The sequence below is a fragment of the Microtus ochrogaster genome, chromosome 24, assembly GCF_000317375.1.
Source record: "Microtus ochrogaster isolate Prairie Vole_2 chromosome 24, MicOch1.0, whole genome shotgun sequence".
Taxonomy (NCBI): domain Eukaryota; kingdom Metazoa; phylum Chordata; class Mammalia; order Rodentia; family Cricetidae; genus Microtus; species Microtus ochrogaster.
In genome coordinates, this window is record NC_022024.1 from 8,444,924 (window position 1) to 8,459,023 (window position 14,100).

Below are 14,100 nucleotides of genomic sequence, written 5' to 3' on the forward strand. Positions count from 1 at the left end.
GTGTGCCACCACCGCCCAGCTGTTCCAGAGCATTCTCAACAGTGGTGGGAGGAGGCTGTGGTCAATGTAGGTGTCCATCACAGGGAGATGTGTGCATAGGCAGCAGCACATTAAATACACACCTAGCGCGCACGCACACACACACACACAGACAACAGGCTGAGATGTACAACAGAGTGCCAACTTCTTTTTCTATTAAAAAAAATAGTGCACACAGGCAATAGGACACATTTCACTAAATGAAGAAGGGACATTAATCTGCCAGAATATGAGAAACATCAGGGAGAGGTCTGGGAGGTTGCACGTGGGTGTGAGGATACATAGACTTAACATGGGTGTGGCACACGTCTATAATCCAAACTTGTGAGGTTCCCTCTGCCCTTAGCACGGCCCTTCTGGTTCTTGGGACTTGGCATTATAATACTTCGGCTCAAATGTCCCTTTAGAAAGACAGCCCTGGCCTTAGACACCGAAGAGACCCTCGGGAGAGCAGGTGCAGGTCTGCATTTGCTTTGCACATTTGCAAAATACCCCACGTGGGTAGAAACTCATGCCCGCGTGTCATTACTGCATTTAATTCACAACAGTCTCCTAGAACCTAGCAAGGAGCAGGCGCCCAACAGTAACTGGATTGATATCCTCTCAGTTACAAAAAAGGGGGCGTGGCCTCTGGGATGAAGCACGTGGAAACCAACGCGTATGACGTGAAGCGGCTGCTGCACGTGAAAGGGAAGAGGAACGTCAGGGCCACTGAGGTGAGTCCCACCCTGTGACTGGCCAGCCCCGACGCCTAGGACCAGTCCTCTAAACGGCCCTGACCTTCCCCGCACAGGTAGAGATGAGCTGGGACAGTTTTAACCGAGGCGATGTCTTCTTGCTGGACCTTGGAATGGTTATCATCCAGTGGAACGGCCCAGAGAGCAACAGTGGGGAGCGACTCAAGGTCTCACTCTCTCCCATCTCCTCCAGGCCTAGAGCTGGGCCTCCTGGGTGCCTTTGCCCTTTGCCTTCTATGCTGGCTGACCTTCCGAGGTTCCAGGAGGACTCCTGCCTTAGAGCAGACCCTAGCTTACAGCTAGAACGAGGGCAGGTCTCACCCTGGGGCTCCTCGGAGTCGGGGTAATTTATCTGCAATCCTGGTGTCTCCCACTGAAGCCATCTGGAAGGAAGGGGTACTGGGTAAGTTGAGTCTCCCGTGGGCTTCTTTGGCAGGCCATGCTTCTGGCAAAGGACATTCGGGACAGGGAGCGAGGGGGCCGTGCTGAAATCGGAGTGGTTGAGGGAGACAAAGAGGCAGCCAGCCTGGAGCTGATGACAATCCTCCAGGACACCCTTGGCCGGCGCTCCATTATCCAGCCTGCAGTTCCTGACGAGATCGTGGATCAGCAGCAGAAATCAAATATCATGTTGTATCAGTGAGCACTCAATCCTGACTGTGGGCTGGAGGCTGGGGGTGGGGAGATGGCCCCTAGAAGACCAGGCACTCAGCTTGGGCGGAGGCATCTACTTTTGTGCTCTTGGGTCAGCCTTCTTAAAGGTAGCTCCCACAAGCAGCTCAGAGACAGCCCCTCTCGAGGAGGTAGCTATCCTCTGTTCTTGTTAGAGTCTCCTGACCTCTGGGTGAGACTTCCTGTACTCTGGTAAATCCACACCAGCGGATGTGAACGGGATAGAGTTTGGAAGGGACACACTATCACCTCCAGAGAACAGAGTTTGTCTTCCCCTCTGGACTCAAGCTGTGCTCTACAGCATGGCTTTAGCTATCTATCGGATGCTCTCCAGAGAGAAGGTACAGGTTAGTCTCTCTCCTTCCCCAGTGTCTCGGATGCAGCTGGGCAGCTGGCAATCACAGAGGTGGCAACAAGGCCTCTGGTCCAGGACCTACTGAACCATGATGTGAGTAGACCTGGAGGGGACTTTGCTTGGGAAAGCCGGAGTAACTTCAAAGGCAGACCCTGGGCAGAGTCCTCCTTCCAGCTCATGTATCAGTAACCATACCTGTTCCTGGCTGACTCAGGACTGCTACATCCTGGACCAAAGTGGAACCAAGATCTATGTGTGGAAAGGCAAAGGAGCCACGAAGGTTGAGAAACAGGCGGCCATGTCCAAAGCCCTGGTAGGAGCTGTAAATGTGTGATACCACCCAAGTACTCTGCCAGGGTCACCAGAGACATGCGCCCAAACACACCAGGCACTGAGCACAGAACAAGTGACAAGAACTTCACAGTAAACAGAGCGAATGGGATACAGAGGCAGAATTTACCTTTCCCAGCTGAGTGAACAAGACCTCTGAGCTTCAGTTCTTGATATCTAACAGGGGTACCCTTGTCTCCCAGAACCATGTGGGAGGTAGTGGCGCATGCCTTTAATTCCAGCACTCAGAAGGCAGAGGCAGATAGATCTCTGTAAGTCAGAGGCCAGCCTGGTCTACAGAGTGAGTTCCAGGATAGCCAAGGGCTTCACAGAGAACCCTGTCTCAAAAAACAAAACAAACAGAAAGAAAAAGTCATAAAACACTCAGAACCATACAGGAACACGGAAGCTGCTTCTGGAAGGTGCTGCTGTTAGTGAGGGGGGTGTCACATGTCCACATTAGGGGACCAGTCTTCAAGGGGCATTTACTAAATTTTTCAGACCTAGCACATAACCCAGGTGTGATTCCTTAAAAGTAGTAAATGCCTGTCTCAAAATTTCTTTTAAGAAAAAGCAATAACTGAACTATGATACAAAGTCGGTAGAGTTACACAGTAGGTCTTGCAAAATCAACCCATAATGGTCATAGCCATGGCAGTCTAGCGGGGAGACCCAATTGTTTGCATCTTTTGGGTGGCAGGTTACATGGGACCTTATACAAAAAGTGAGGTAGAAGTTGGCTATGATTCCCAAGGGCGGGGAAGGGAGGGTCCTACCACCTGACTTCAGAGGAATGAATTGCCAGATGAGCAAACACTCGGCATATGCCCTGGCTGACGTGCTTTTATATGGGAGTGCCGTAGGATTTCATCAAGATGAAGGGTTACCCCAGCAGCACCAACGTGGAGACCGTCAATGATGGCGCCGAGTCGGCCATGTTCAAACAGTTGTTCCAGAAATGGTCCGTGAAGGACCAGACTACAGGCTTGGGCAAAATATTTAGCTTTGGCAAAATTGGTGAGTTTTCCCCTCATGTGTGTTCTTGTGTGTAGAGCCCTAGGATGGGGCATGTGTGTGTCTTGCTCACTCGGCCTTCTCCACCCCTTTCTCTGCAGCTAAAGTTTTCCAGGAGAAGTTTGACGTGAGCCTCCTACACACCAAGCCGGAAGTGGCTGCCCAGGAGAGGATGGTGGACGATGGCAATGGCAAAGTTGAGGTGAGCCTGGCGAGGGCAACACTAGGCCCCTGGGACGGCCCTGCTGCAGAGGAGGGCAGCTTGTTCTGCAGACACTCCACGATTCTGTGTTCTCTAAGGAGTTGGCTGTTCCCCCACAACATTCAGGAAAGTGAGAGACACATCCCCACAAGGGCCATCACCTAGAAGACACATCTAAGCCATCACTCAGTCTACGAAGACCTAGGTTGTACTGGACCAGTGTAACCTGTGACCCCTACCCTCAGAATTCATATCACGCAATGTGATTGGCCTTCCAGGCAGAACAGACAGAGAGGGGCGGGGGGAGTACTTGGGGTGGATGTTAGCACCATCCCCTCTTGGGTTCTCTGAGCAGGATGCCCCTCTCTGGGTAGCCTAGTGTCTCCTCTTGTGCCCAGGTCTGGAGAATTGAAAACCTGGAGCTGGTCCCTGTGGAACATCAGGGGTATGGCTTCTTCTACGGGGGAGACTGCTATCTGGTGTTCTACACTTACGAAGTAAATGGGAAACCCCACTACATTCTCTACATCTGGCAGGTAGGCCAGCCAGCTCTCAGTGATGGATCCAGATGCCCCGGCCATGGGACCGAGGTCCATCCATCACTCCTCTCTCACCGCTGCAGGGCCGCCACGCCTCACAGGATGAGCTGGCAGCCTCGGCCTACCAGGCCGTGGAGGTGGACCAGCAGTTTGGCGGAGCCCCAGTGCAGGTTCGGGTGAGCATGGGGAAGGAGCCACGCCATTTCATGGCCATCTTTAAAGGAAAACTGGTTATCTACGAGGTGAGGACCTGCAGACGAAACCACCCGTGCAGGGATGCTCAGGGCTGAGGAGTCCGCATAGAGCAGGACAGGCCAGGGTTGGGTGAGGGGGGTGTGCGTCAGGGGGCCGACACAGGGGACAATGACAGTGATAGTCAAGGGACTATCGAGCCTAGCGAGTCCAAGCCCCTGTCCAGTTGGTGCTCACCGTCTTTTGCAATCCGAGCCGTGTTACCGGTACAGGCGTAGCCGCCTCAGTTGCCCACCCTGCACCCTTCCGACACTGCTCTGCTCCTCCCCCCTCACTGCCCAGATGTCTAAGGCCCAGTTCTGTGGAGCCCTGGTGGAGCATGGGCAGGCAACACAGTGACATGTCAGTAGTCTCATCGAGTCCCTTGCCATGTAGAAGCCAATCTGCTTCCTCGTGGGCACAGTGGAGCAACATCTGCTTCACAGACTTAGACTGAGGTCAGTGAGTGGTGGCAGACACTGGCGTAGGGCGACATTCCCACTTGGATCCTTTCCAGGTAGCCTAGAAGACCCTGAGGGGTAAAGATGGGATCCAGTACATCTCGGTCCACGACAGCCACCTCACGTGGTCCTCCATGGAACTGGCCTCCACTTTTCTTCTCTCTAGGGCGGGACTTCCAGGAAGGGAAATGCAGAGCCTGACCCTCCGGTAAGACTCTTCCAGATCCAAGGAAATGACAAATCCAACACCAAAGCTGTGGAAGTCTCGGCCTTTGCTTCCTCGCTCAACTCTAACGACGTCTTCCTGCTGCGAACTCAGACGGAACATTACCTGTGGTATGGCAAGGTAAGAAGGCTGCTGGTGTCCTAGCCCCTGGAGCTTGCCACGCTTGCCCTGCCTCCACCCTCAGCCCCGCCAGCAAGGCGAAAGGTACTAAAGAGTAGGCTGGTGACTCAAGCGGAGGGCCTGCCTCCCCAGTCTTCAGAGGAAGTGTCCACATTCCACAGTCAGGCCCCCAGAGACATGGCGAGTGTTCCCATGCATGGACCCTGAGTCAGCGCTCGTCCCCTGTGGCAGGACAGGCTGACAAGGACAAAGCACAAGAGATGCCATCACTCCAGGCTGTACAGAGCTTTAAAAGAGAATTCAGGGCTCGGTGTGGTGATGTGTAGCTTAACCAGCTCTTGGAAGGCTGGGGCAGGAGGATCATGAGTCCGAGGCCAGACTGTCTGAGCATAGTCAGAAACTATCTCAAAAAACCAAAAGAGTTTCTGGGGTGTGGTGAAGAGGGTGCCGGTGGGTTGGCTCAAGGGGTAAAGATGCTTGTCTTTGATCCCTGCATCCCACGGTAGAAAGAGAGATCTAACTCCTAAAAGTGGCCCTCTGACCTCCATACAGGTACTCCGGCATGCGTGCCTCCATCATAAAGACACATACAATAATGAATTAGTCAATTAACTAAATGAGAGGAAATGAATATGGTGTTACGAACCTGTATTTCTCGCTACTTGGGACGTTGGTGTGGAAACATCTCAAACTCAAGGAGAGCCTGGCACAGCAAGACCCTGTGCCAAAAAGAGAGAGAGAGAGAGAGAGAGAGAGAGAGAGAGAGAGAGAGAGAGAGAGAGAAGAAACAAGCAAAAAATGGGGAACTGGCTAAGAAAAACGCCAAATATCACTGCTGAGGAATGTCATAGTAAGGTGTCACTACACTTCTATCAGATGACGAAAACACAAATAATATAAAACATGGCACAGGAACTTCCTGCACTGTTTGTAGGGCTGCAAAATGGGGCATGTTGTAGAAAAGAGCCTGACAGTTTTTAAGAAATTATACTCACATTTACCACACAATCCAGCAAACACGACCCTGCATATTTACAGCAGTAGACTAAACCACTGTCTTTAGTGGCTGGGGAGATGGCGTGCCCGGTACGGGGCTTTGCTGTTACAGCACAAACACCCGGGTTCTGATCCCCAGCACATGGAAGGCTGAGAGTAACAGGCACACACACAGAGGCATGCACATACATACATACATAGACATACATATATACACATACACACACATACACGCACATATATATGGACATATATACACATGCACACACATACACATATATACACACACACATACACACATATATACACATACACACACATATATATATACACACATACACAGATATATACACACATACAGACATACACACATATATGCACATACATACACACATATATACACATACACACACACACACACGAACACAGAGACACACACTCTTTAGGGGCTGGAGAAACGGCTCAGCAGAGGTGCCTCTTGCACAGGACCTGGGTCTAGTTCCCACATGTGGCTCACAGCTATCTGTGACCCTTGTCCCAGGAGATCCAGTGCTCTCTTTGACCTCCACAGGCACTGTGTGCATTAGTGCATACACACAAGGACAAAACACTCAGACACATAAAATAAATCTTAAAAGAAAATACCCAGCAAACAAAAACCCCTTACACAAAGAGTTGTCCACACTTGTGTTGAGCACATGTATTCACAATCCTCTCAAATAAGAAGAAATCTGGAGACCGGATAGACACAAGTGTTCCTGCAATGGAGCACTCGGCGGTGAAGATGACAGCCGCTCATGCACTCAGCCTGGAGGAGTCTTCAATTCATGTGAACTCAAAGTCTCCGAACGCCGAGATGGAATGTCACTTGCTTCCACTTAAGAGAGTCTAGACACGGTGAGATCGTTCTAACGGAGAACAACCTAGTTTAGCAGCTGTCATGAGTTCACAACTCAGGGCTCCCCTCCAGAGGGGTAGGAAATGTCACGGTAATGGCACTGTGGCAACCAAGTTCTGTTTTTAAGCCCAACACAGTCAATTTTACTGTAATTTAAAAAAAAATTACAGTACAGAGAGCAGGTAGTTGTGCACGCCTTTAATCCCAGTGCTCGGGAGGCAGAGGCAGGTGAATCTCTGTAGTGAGTTCCAGGACAGCCAGGGCTGTTATACAGAGAAACCCAATCTTAAAAACCCTTCCACCGAGAGAAAGACTAAAAAGTGGACACGAGGCCTGGGGGTTCTAGTGCTTGCTCTAGATACGAGGCATTTGCTATGCATGTGCACAACCCTAGGCTTAAATACCCCCATATTTGCAATCAGGGAGCTCATGTGCTAGGATTCTAGATGACGCTAAACCAGCAGTGACTTCTGTCTGTGACCGCTGTGGGCTCCGGAACAGGCCTACCCTTTGCCTGCGTGTCCTGCCTGCCTCCCCTCCCCGTCCTTAGGCGGTGCAGCTCAGAGCTGACCCAATACAGTTTCAAAAGTCTTGCGTCCCCTATCAAAGAGCCTCATGTTTCTAACACCTATGCCTCCCTCACCCACTCAGGGGTCTAGTGGGGACGAGCGGGCAATGGCTAAGGAGCTGGTCGAGCTTCTCTGTGATGGCAACGCAGACACTGTGGCTGAGGGCCAGGAGCCACCTGAGTTCTGGGGCCTTCTGGGAGGAAAAGCACCCTATGCTAATGACAAAAGGTACATGAACACTCCAGCCCTGTATCCTGGCTTCTCTGGCCTCTAGGCTTGTGGCCTGCACAGATCTTAAGATCCTTCACGGTGTTAAATATGATTTCTGGGCTGGGGACACAGCATAGCCCTTGTACAAGCGTCAGGCCTGAGTTCCATCCCTCAGAATGTACATTACAAGACAGACAGACAAAAAACAACTACAGCAACTCAGGGTGCAATCCTGCCGCTGGGGGTGGTGGGTGTGGGGGGGAGACAAGAGGATCCCTTTGACTCTGGCCAGCTAGTCTAGCCAAATTGACACACTCCAGGCTCTGTGAGAGACCCTGTCTCCAAAACAAGGGTGGAAGACACCCAAAGCCACCTCTGCCCTCGTGTGTACATGCACACACGTGCACACACACACACAGGCACCCACACAATGATCAGGATTCCTGTGCAGCTCTGCCCTTCCACGTGACTGTCCTGCAGGTTACAGCAAGAAATCCTGGACGTCCAGGTCCGGCTCTTCGAATGTTCCAATAAGACTGGCCGGTTCCTTGTTACTGAGGTCACGGACTTCACCCAGGATGACCTAAACCCAGGTGATGTGATGCTCCTGGACACCTGGGACCAGGTAAAGACACAGCCCCAGAGTTCAGGACAACTAGCAAAGATCCTAGTTTGGGCCGGTTTATGTGTGGCGTCCCTACCCAGGATGAAAGCTAGTGCTGGGCCAACTAAGTGAAACATCTTCAGTGGTCACTAGAGTGCTTTATGCCACAGTCAGAACAGACCGGTGTTTAAAACTCTCCAGCTAAGCTGGTGTGGCGGTGCACGCCTTTAATCCCAGCCCTTGGGAGGCAGGGGCAGGCAGTCTCTGAGTTTGGGGCCAGCCTGGTCTATAGAGTGAGTTTCAGAACAGCTACATATAGAAACCCTGTCTCAAAACAACAACAATGAAACTCACCAACTATGTTAGTTAGGGTTTCTATTGCTGTGACGAGACACCATGACCACAGCAACTCTTATAAATGAAGATTTAATGGGGATGGCTCGCTTACAGTTCAGAAGTTTAATCCATTGTCACCATGGCGGGAAGCAAGGCAGCATGCAGGCGCACATGGCTCCGAGAGAAGGAACTGAGAGTTCTTACATCTTGACTCACAGACATCAGGAAGTGGTCTGTCACGTTGGGCATGGCTTGAGCATATAAGAGACCTCAAAGCCCGCCTCCCCCGTGACACACTTCCTCCAACAAGACCACCCCTACTCCAACAAGGCCACACTTCCTGAGAGTGCCACTCACTTTGAGACCCATTTTCTTTCAAACTGCGCCAGCCTTAAGCCAGTATACTGCACAAGCCTGGAATCCAGGCAGCTAGCAGGTAGAGGCAGGAGGATCAAAGTTTAAGGCCAGCCAGGGTCCCTGTCTCAAAAACCTAAACCTAGAAGGTGGACCGGCAAGACGGCTCAGTGAGTAAGGTGCTTGCCACCAAAGCTGAGGACCAGAGTTCAATCCCCATGGCCCACGCAGTGGAAGGCGAGAACTCTGACTCCTGTAAGTCCTCTGACCTCCACACCTACACTGTGGCACACACGTGCCCACACGTGTTAAATAAATGGATACAATAGAAAATTTAAACGAAACAAATTCCTCTCCCCACCCTGGGAACTTCCTCACCTTACTTTGGAAAGCAAAGCGTAGCGTATGTCCCGCCCCTATCTGAGGATGGATGACACCGGATCCCAAAGCCTTCTAGGAAGTATGAATGAGACAGCTCCCTGAGTGTGTCGTTGCCCTCAGATCAGCTTAGCGAGCTTCCTCCATGCTAATGGCTGTGCTAAGCAAGGCGCCAGGTAAAGAGCCCACCCGACGGTGTTTATAGGCTAGTGGGGAGGGCCAGGCAAAGAGTCATTAGTGCTTTATGAGGTATAGAAGACATTCAGTACGGTTCAGGGCTCCCGGATGAATAGCAAAGGATGAGTAGGGCCTGGGGCAGAGGAACGGGAACCTGGACAGCAAGACGTGAAATCCTACCAGAGAATAAATAAGCCTGACATAGTGGGTCACACTTGCAATCCTGGTACTTGGGAGGCTGAGGCAGGAGAATTTCTGTGAGTTCAAGGTTAGCCTTGGCTACAGAGAGAAAGTAAGCTTGAGGCCAGCCTGGGCTATAAAGTGAGATACTGTCTCAAAACCAACCAGACAAACAAACAGAGAGACAGAGCTAAGATGCACCCTAGGGTAGCATCTGAGAAGTAGCTGTGAACTGTGGACCTGGCCTATCAATCACTGGAGAGCAGTTTGGGGGCCCAGAAAGAGCTGCTGCTGGCTGCACGAAAGCAGTGACGGGAAGAGAGAGGTGGTGACAGGCCAGAGGTCTGCCTTGGTCAAGCTGGCAAGTCCAGTAACTCACTGGATATAGACTATAGCCCTGACTGTCGTGACATTCTGGCCTAGGGTGACTGTCTGGATGGCTCAGGCATACCAAGAATGGACATTAGACAAGAAGGGCTGCATTTGGCTCTGCTGAGGTTTGAGGAGCACAGAGAAAACATGAGTGTCTTGTAGGCTGTTAATTCAGGAAGCTTACTTAGGTTTGGGAATGAAGAGACACATGGCGATTAAAAAAAAATCACAAAATCAAGCTTCTTCTAGAACCTTCCTCTTGAGACCACACATGAGGCCGAGAGCATTTTCTGCGGCTCTGACTGGCTGGGGGGATGGGGCAGTGTGCACAGCAGCACTTAGTCCTTGCCGTGACCACACTGACATTATAAAACTGGTGCCACAGGTGTTCCTGTGGATAGGAGCCGAGGCCAATGCCACAGAGAAGGAAGGGGCCCTCTCGACTGCCCAGGAGTACCTGGTAACTCACCCCAGCGGCCGAGACCCCGACACACCGATCCTGATCATCAAGCAGGGCTTTGAGCCTCCTACCTTCACAGGCTGGTTCCTGGCATGGGATCCTCACATGTGGAGTGTAAGAAACTGGGGGTGCCGTTCTGACTGCCAGGGAGCTCAGAACCCAGGGCGGGGGTTGGGTACTGACTCAAGAGCCAAGTAAAACCAGGCCCTCTCTCTCCCTTCCCTCTGAATTCCTTGCCTTGCTTTGCTTCTCTTGGGCTTCATTCCCATAGGAGAATGCTGAGCTCTGAGAGCCGGCCACCTGCTTCTTCTTGCCACCAAAGAACGTTGATCATGTGTAAGGCCCTTTGGACCCTACGTGAACCTCAAGCATACCGAAATCCTTTAAGATTCTACCACGTTTTGCTTTTCCTGAAAATACACATGGTCCCTCATATGCCTCTTCCCTGTTATCAGCCAATACCTCATCCTGTTTTCTCTGTCTCTTTGCAGGCAGGAAAATCATACGAGCAGTTAAAGAAAGAACTGGGAGATGCCGCTGCTATCGTGCGAATCACGGCCGTAAGTGGGGTCTACCCTCAGACAAGGCTGCCACTGCTCTCGTGTGAATCATGGTTGAGGGGAGGGAAAGGGGTTGCTGCTCCCCTTAGACAAGGCTCTCTCCAGAAGCATGGAGCGACAGCATATGCTACAAATGCCACACAGGCAAACAAACCCTCAGTGCCTTTAAGGACTCCCCTGGTTGTCTCCTTGGATGCGAAGAGGTTTTTGTTTTGCTAGACATGCAGACTAGACTCTACTGCTGAATTACACCTATCCTCAGAGGTATTTTAAATCAGCAGAAAAGCAGGTCGCAAGCAAACATGAGAGAATCCTGAGGTCTAGGTCAACCTAGTCTACACAGTAAGACCTTCGTCTCAAAAATAGTGAGGGGTGAAGGAGGGGGAGAAAAAGCAGGTCTCAGAGCCAAGCTCCTAATTTCCTGCCTAACAGAACATGGGGATGGTGGGGCAAGGGTAGAGAGCTGGCTTAGTTGGGGGCCGAGGGGGTTGGGGGTGGAGATCTGGCTCAGCAGAGAGAGCATGCGCTGTTCCTCCAGACAGCCGGCAAGTGTGTTGGGTGGCTCACAAGAGACGGTAACTACAGCCCCAGAAGTATACGTTCCTCTAGCTCCAAGAGCATCTGTACTTGTGTGCACATAGACACCCCCACAGACATAATGTACAAAATCAACTCGAGTTTAAGGTCATCCTTGGTGACACATTGAGTGGAGGGCCAGCCTGGGATACATGAGACCCTGTGTCAAAAACCAAACCAAATAAGAAAGGAAGAATAAGAATAAAACTTACCTATTATTCAGCTTTTCCGCCTCTCAGGAGAGATCAAGGTTACTGGCAGTGTTTCTCAGAGACAAGCTTCTAACACAAATGATACTTTACTACTTTCCGACAATGAAATCCGCAGCAGCTCGAGCTGCTGACCCCTATTTCAACAGCTAAAACAGTGGAGCCAGCAGCCCTGGAGCGTCAGGACGGGATGCAAGGCACAAGGTGTTCCAAACACTGTGCTCTATGAAGTCAGATCCCAAAGCGAATGGGAGGCGGTTAGTGTGTTTAAACCGGATGTAAGCGTACCTTCAGTCTCAAGGCGTTTAACCACTGGAAGCATGGGACTTAAATAAAAATGCCAAGAAAAGGGATGTGGTCAGAGTGTTCAGGGAAGACTTGTGGCTGGAGGCAGGAGTCGGTGGCAGAGCACCTGTCTAGCTAACGAGCTCTGGGTTCAAATCTCAGCACTACATAAATAAATACAGTAAAGACCTAAGTATGCACTACATAAATAAATCCAGTACTACATAATAAATACAGTAAAGACCTAAGTGTGGTGTGTACGCTACCCTGGCTCTAAGCACTCATGTTAGGCCTCCTGAATCAACTTTCCAAGGTCATTCTGACATGCATCCAAGTTTGGGGACCACCATTCTGGAAGATGATCACAAAGAGTAAAGCAGCAGAAGCCAAAATGTAAACCTTACACACAGAGAACTGATGCGTGAGACCCCAGTCACTGCCCATGTCTGTATTCTTCCCTTACGTAGGATATGAAGAACGCAACCCTCTCCCTGAATTCTAATGAGAGTGAGCCAAAGTATCACCCTATCGAAGTCCTACGGAAAAGTCAGAACCAGGGGCTTCCCGAGGACGTGAACCCTGCCAAAAAGGAGGTATGCAGCTGTGGGGCTGAAGGTGGGGGGGTGGACTCCCCACAGGTTAAAGCACCAAGCTCGAGAAATGGCTCAGGAGCTTGGACCTGCGGCGGGCACTCTAGGGGCATCTGCGCTTCTGACTCAATTGGAGGCTCCTCCTTGACTTCCTTCCTACCCCCAAAGGCATCCATCCGGTAGCCTCTCTGCGGCTGGTCCAGTCCAGCCACTGTGCGCTACTGTGAACTAACCTGTTTGCTCACCATGCCCCAAATTCTTCCCTGGCATAATCGTAATTAACAGCCAGGGATGGTTCAAAAGCAGCTGATGCCGCTCTTTTTAAAATAAACACCTCCCAGCTGGCAAGACCACTTGGAGGGTAAAGGCATCTGCCGTCCAACTTAATGACCTGAGTTCGGCACCCGGGACCCACATGGTGTGAGGAGATGATGGTCCCACAAGTTGTCCCTGATTTCCAAATGCATGCCCCTCACGAATGTAATAGAAAACTTTAAACCATCTCCAATGGCTTTCCACTGAAAAGACCCCAAAGCCCTCCAGCCTGGCCCTGTCCTTGGAGTCTCAACATCCTCCTAGCCCTGCTTTTCTATCCCTTGAACATGCTCACCCCAGCCATGGTGTTGGTACGCTAGCTCCTGGGAGAGTTCTCTGTCCCTAAAACACCTCAGAGCCAGCCCCTTGCCAGTTAGAGTTCAGCTCTGGTTGGCCTTCCCTGACAGCCAGTTTCCTATGTCCCGACCTCCCCCTCCCTGCAGCACACACGCCCCTTGGACTGTCAAGTCTTAGGGTTTAGTTAAATGAGTGAATATATTCAGGCTGAATGGACAGATGAGTGATTGGGATTTTTCCCTTGAAAGAGTTGATTAAAGGAGTCTGGATATTCTGTAATGGATGTTATGACCCAGTCTTAAGCATCTAGACTACATTGTTCTTAGATGCAGAGGCCACAGGTCAGTTGGGCTTGGGGGCCCATGACAGTAATCCGGGCACTAGGGACTAAGGCAGGGGAGTCACTATAGGTCCAAGCCAGCATGGCCTTGCCGTGAGTTGCATGACAGCCTGGGCTATGATGAGACGCTGTTTCAGAAAATAATAGTAAATAAAGCTTGTAGCTTAAAATGACCTCAACATGGGCACTGGATTGGTGTGAGCTACTCAACCTTGCATTTTAAGAATTCTGCGGTTTAGGGGTACAGTGCAGGGGTAGAGCACATTCTCAGGCTCCTCAGACAGTAGTCCTGGGGCCACTCTCTAGCACCAAATAAGTGTTCAATAAGAATGGTAGTTAAGAGCACGAAGCAAACAACACTCCATTCGATTCTCCATCCTTCCAAAATCAAATGTTTATAATCCATCCAGAGCCGGGCGGTGGTGGCGCAGGCCTTTAATCCCAGCACTCGGGAGGCAGAGGCAGGCG

General features: G+C 51.0%; 1 protein-coding gene across 1 annotated transcript in view; it reads left to right on the forward strand.

Moving 5' to 3' along the window:
* Window positions 1-14,100, forward strand: part of Avil (advillin) — a 17,337-nt gene that overhangs the window by 1,981 nt on the left and 1,256 nt on the right. The window contains exons 3-17 of the mRNA XM_026784450.1: window positions 647-755; window positions 833-943; window positions 1,213-1,415; window positions 1,818-1,896; window positions 2,018-2,116; window positions 2,997-3,150; window positions 3,249-3,349; window positions 3,748-3,885; window positions 3,972-4,130; window positions 4,747-4,926; window positions 7,472-7,617; window positions 8,080-8,224; window positions 10,386-10,574; window positions 10,952-11,020; window positions 12,558-12,683. Coding sequence (XP_026640251.1) covers window positions 647-755; window positions 833-943; window positions 1,213-1,415; window positions 1,818-1,896; window positions 2,018-2,116; window positions 2,997-3,150; window positions 3,249-3,349; window positions 3,748-3,885; window positions 3,972-4,130; window positions 4,747-4,926; window positions 7,472-7,617; window positions 8,080-8,224; window positions 10,386-10,574; window positions 10,952-11,020; window positions 12,558-12,683 — 2,008 coding nt within the window. The remainder of the gene's footprint in view (window positions 1-646; window positions 756-832; window positions 944-1,212; window positions 1,416-1,817; window positions 1,897-2,017; window positions 2,117-2,996; window positions 3,151-3,248; window positions 3,350-3,747; window positions 3,886-3,971; window positions 4,131-4,746; window positions 4,927-7,471; window positions 7,618-8,079; window positions 8,225-10,385; window positions 10,575-10,951; window positions 11,021-12,557; window positions 12,684-14,100) is intronic.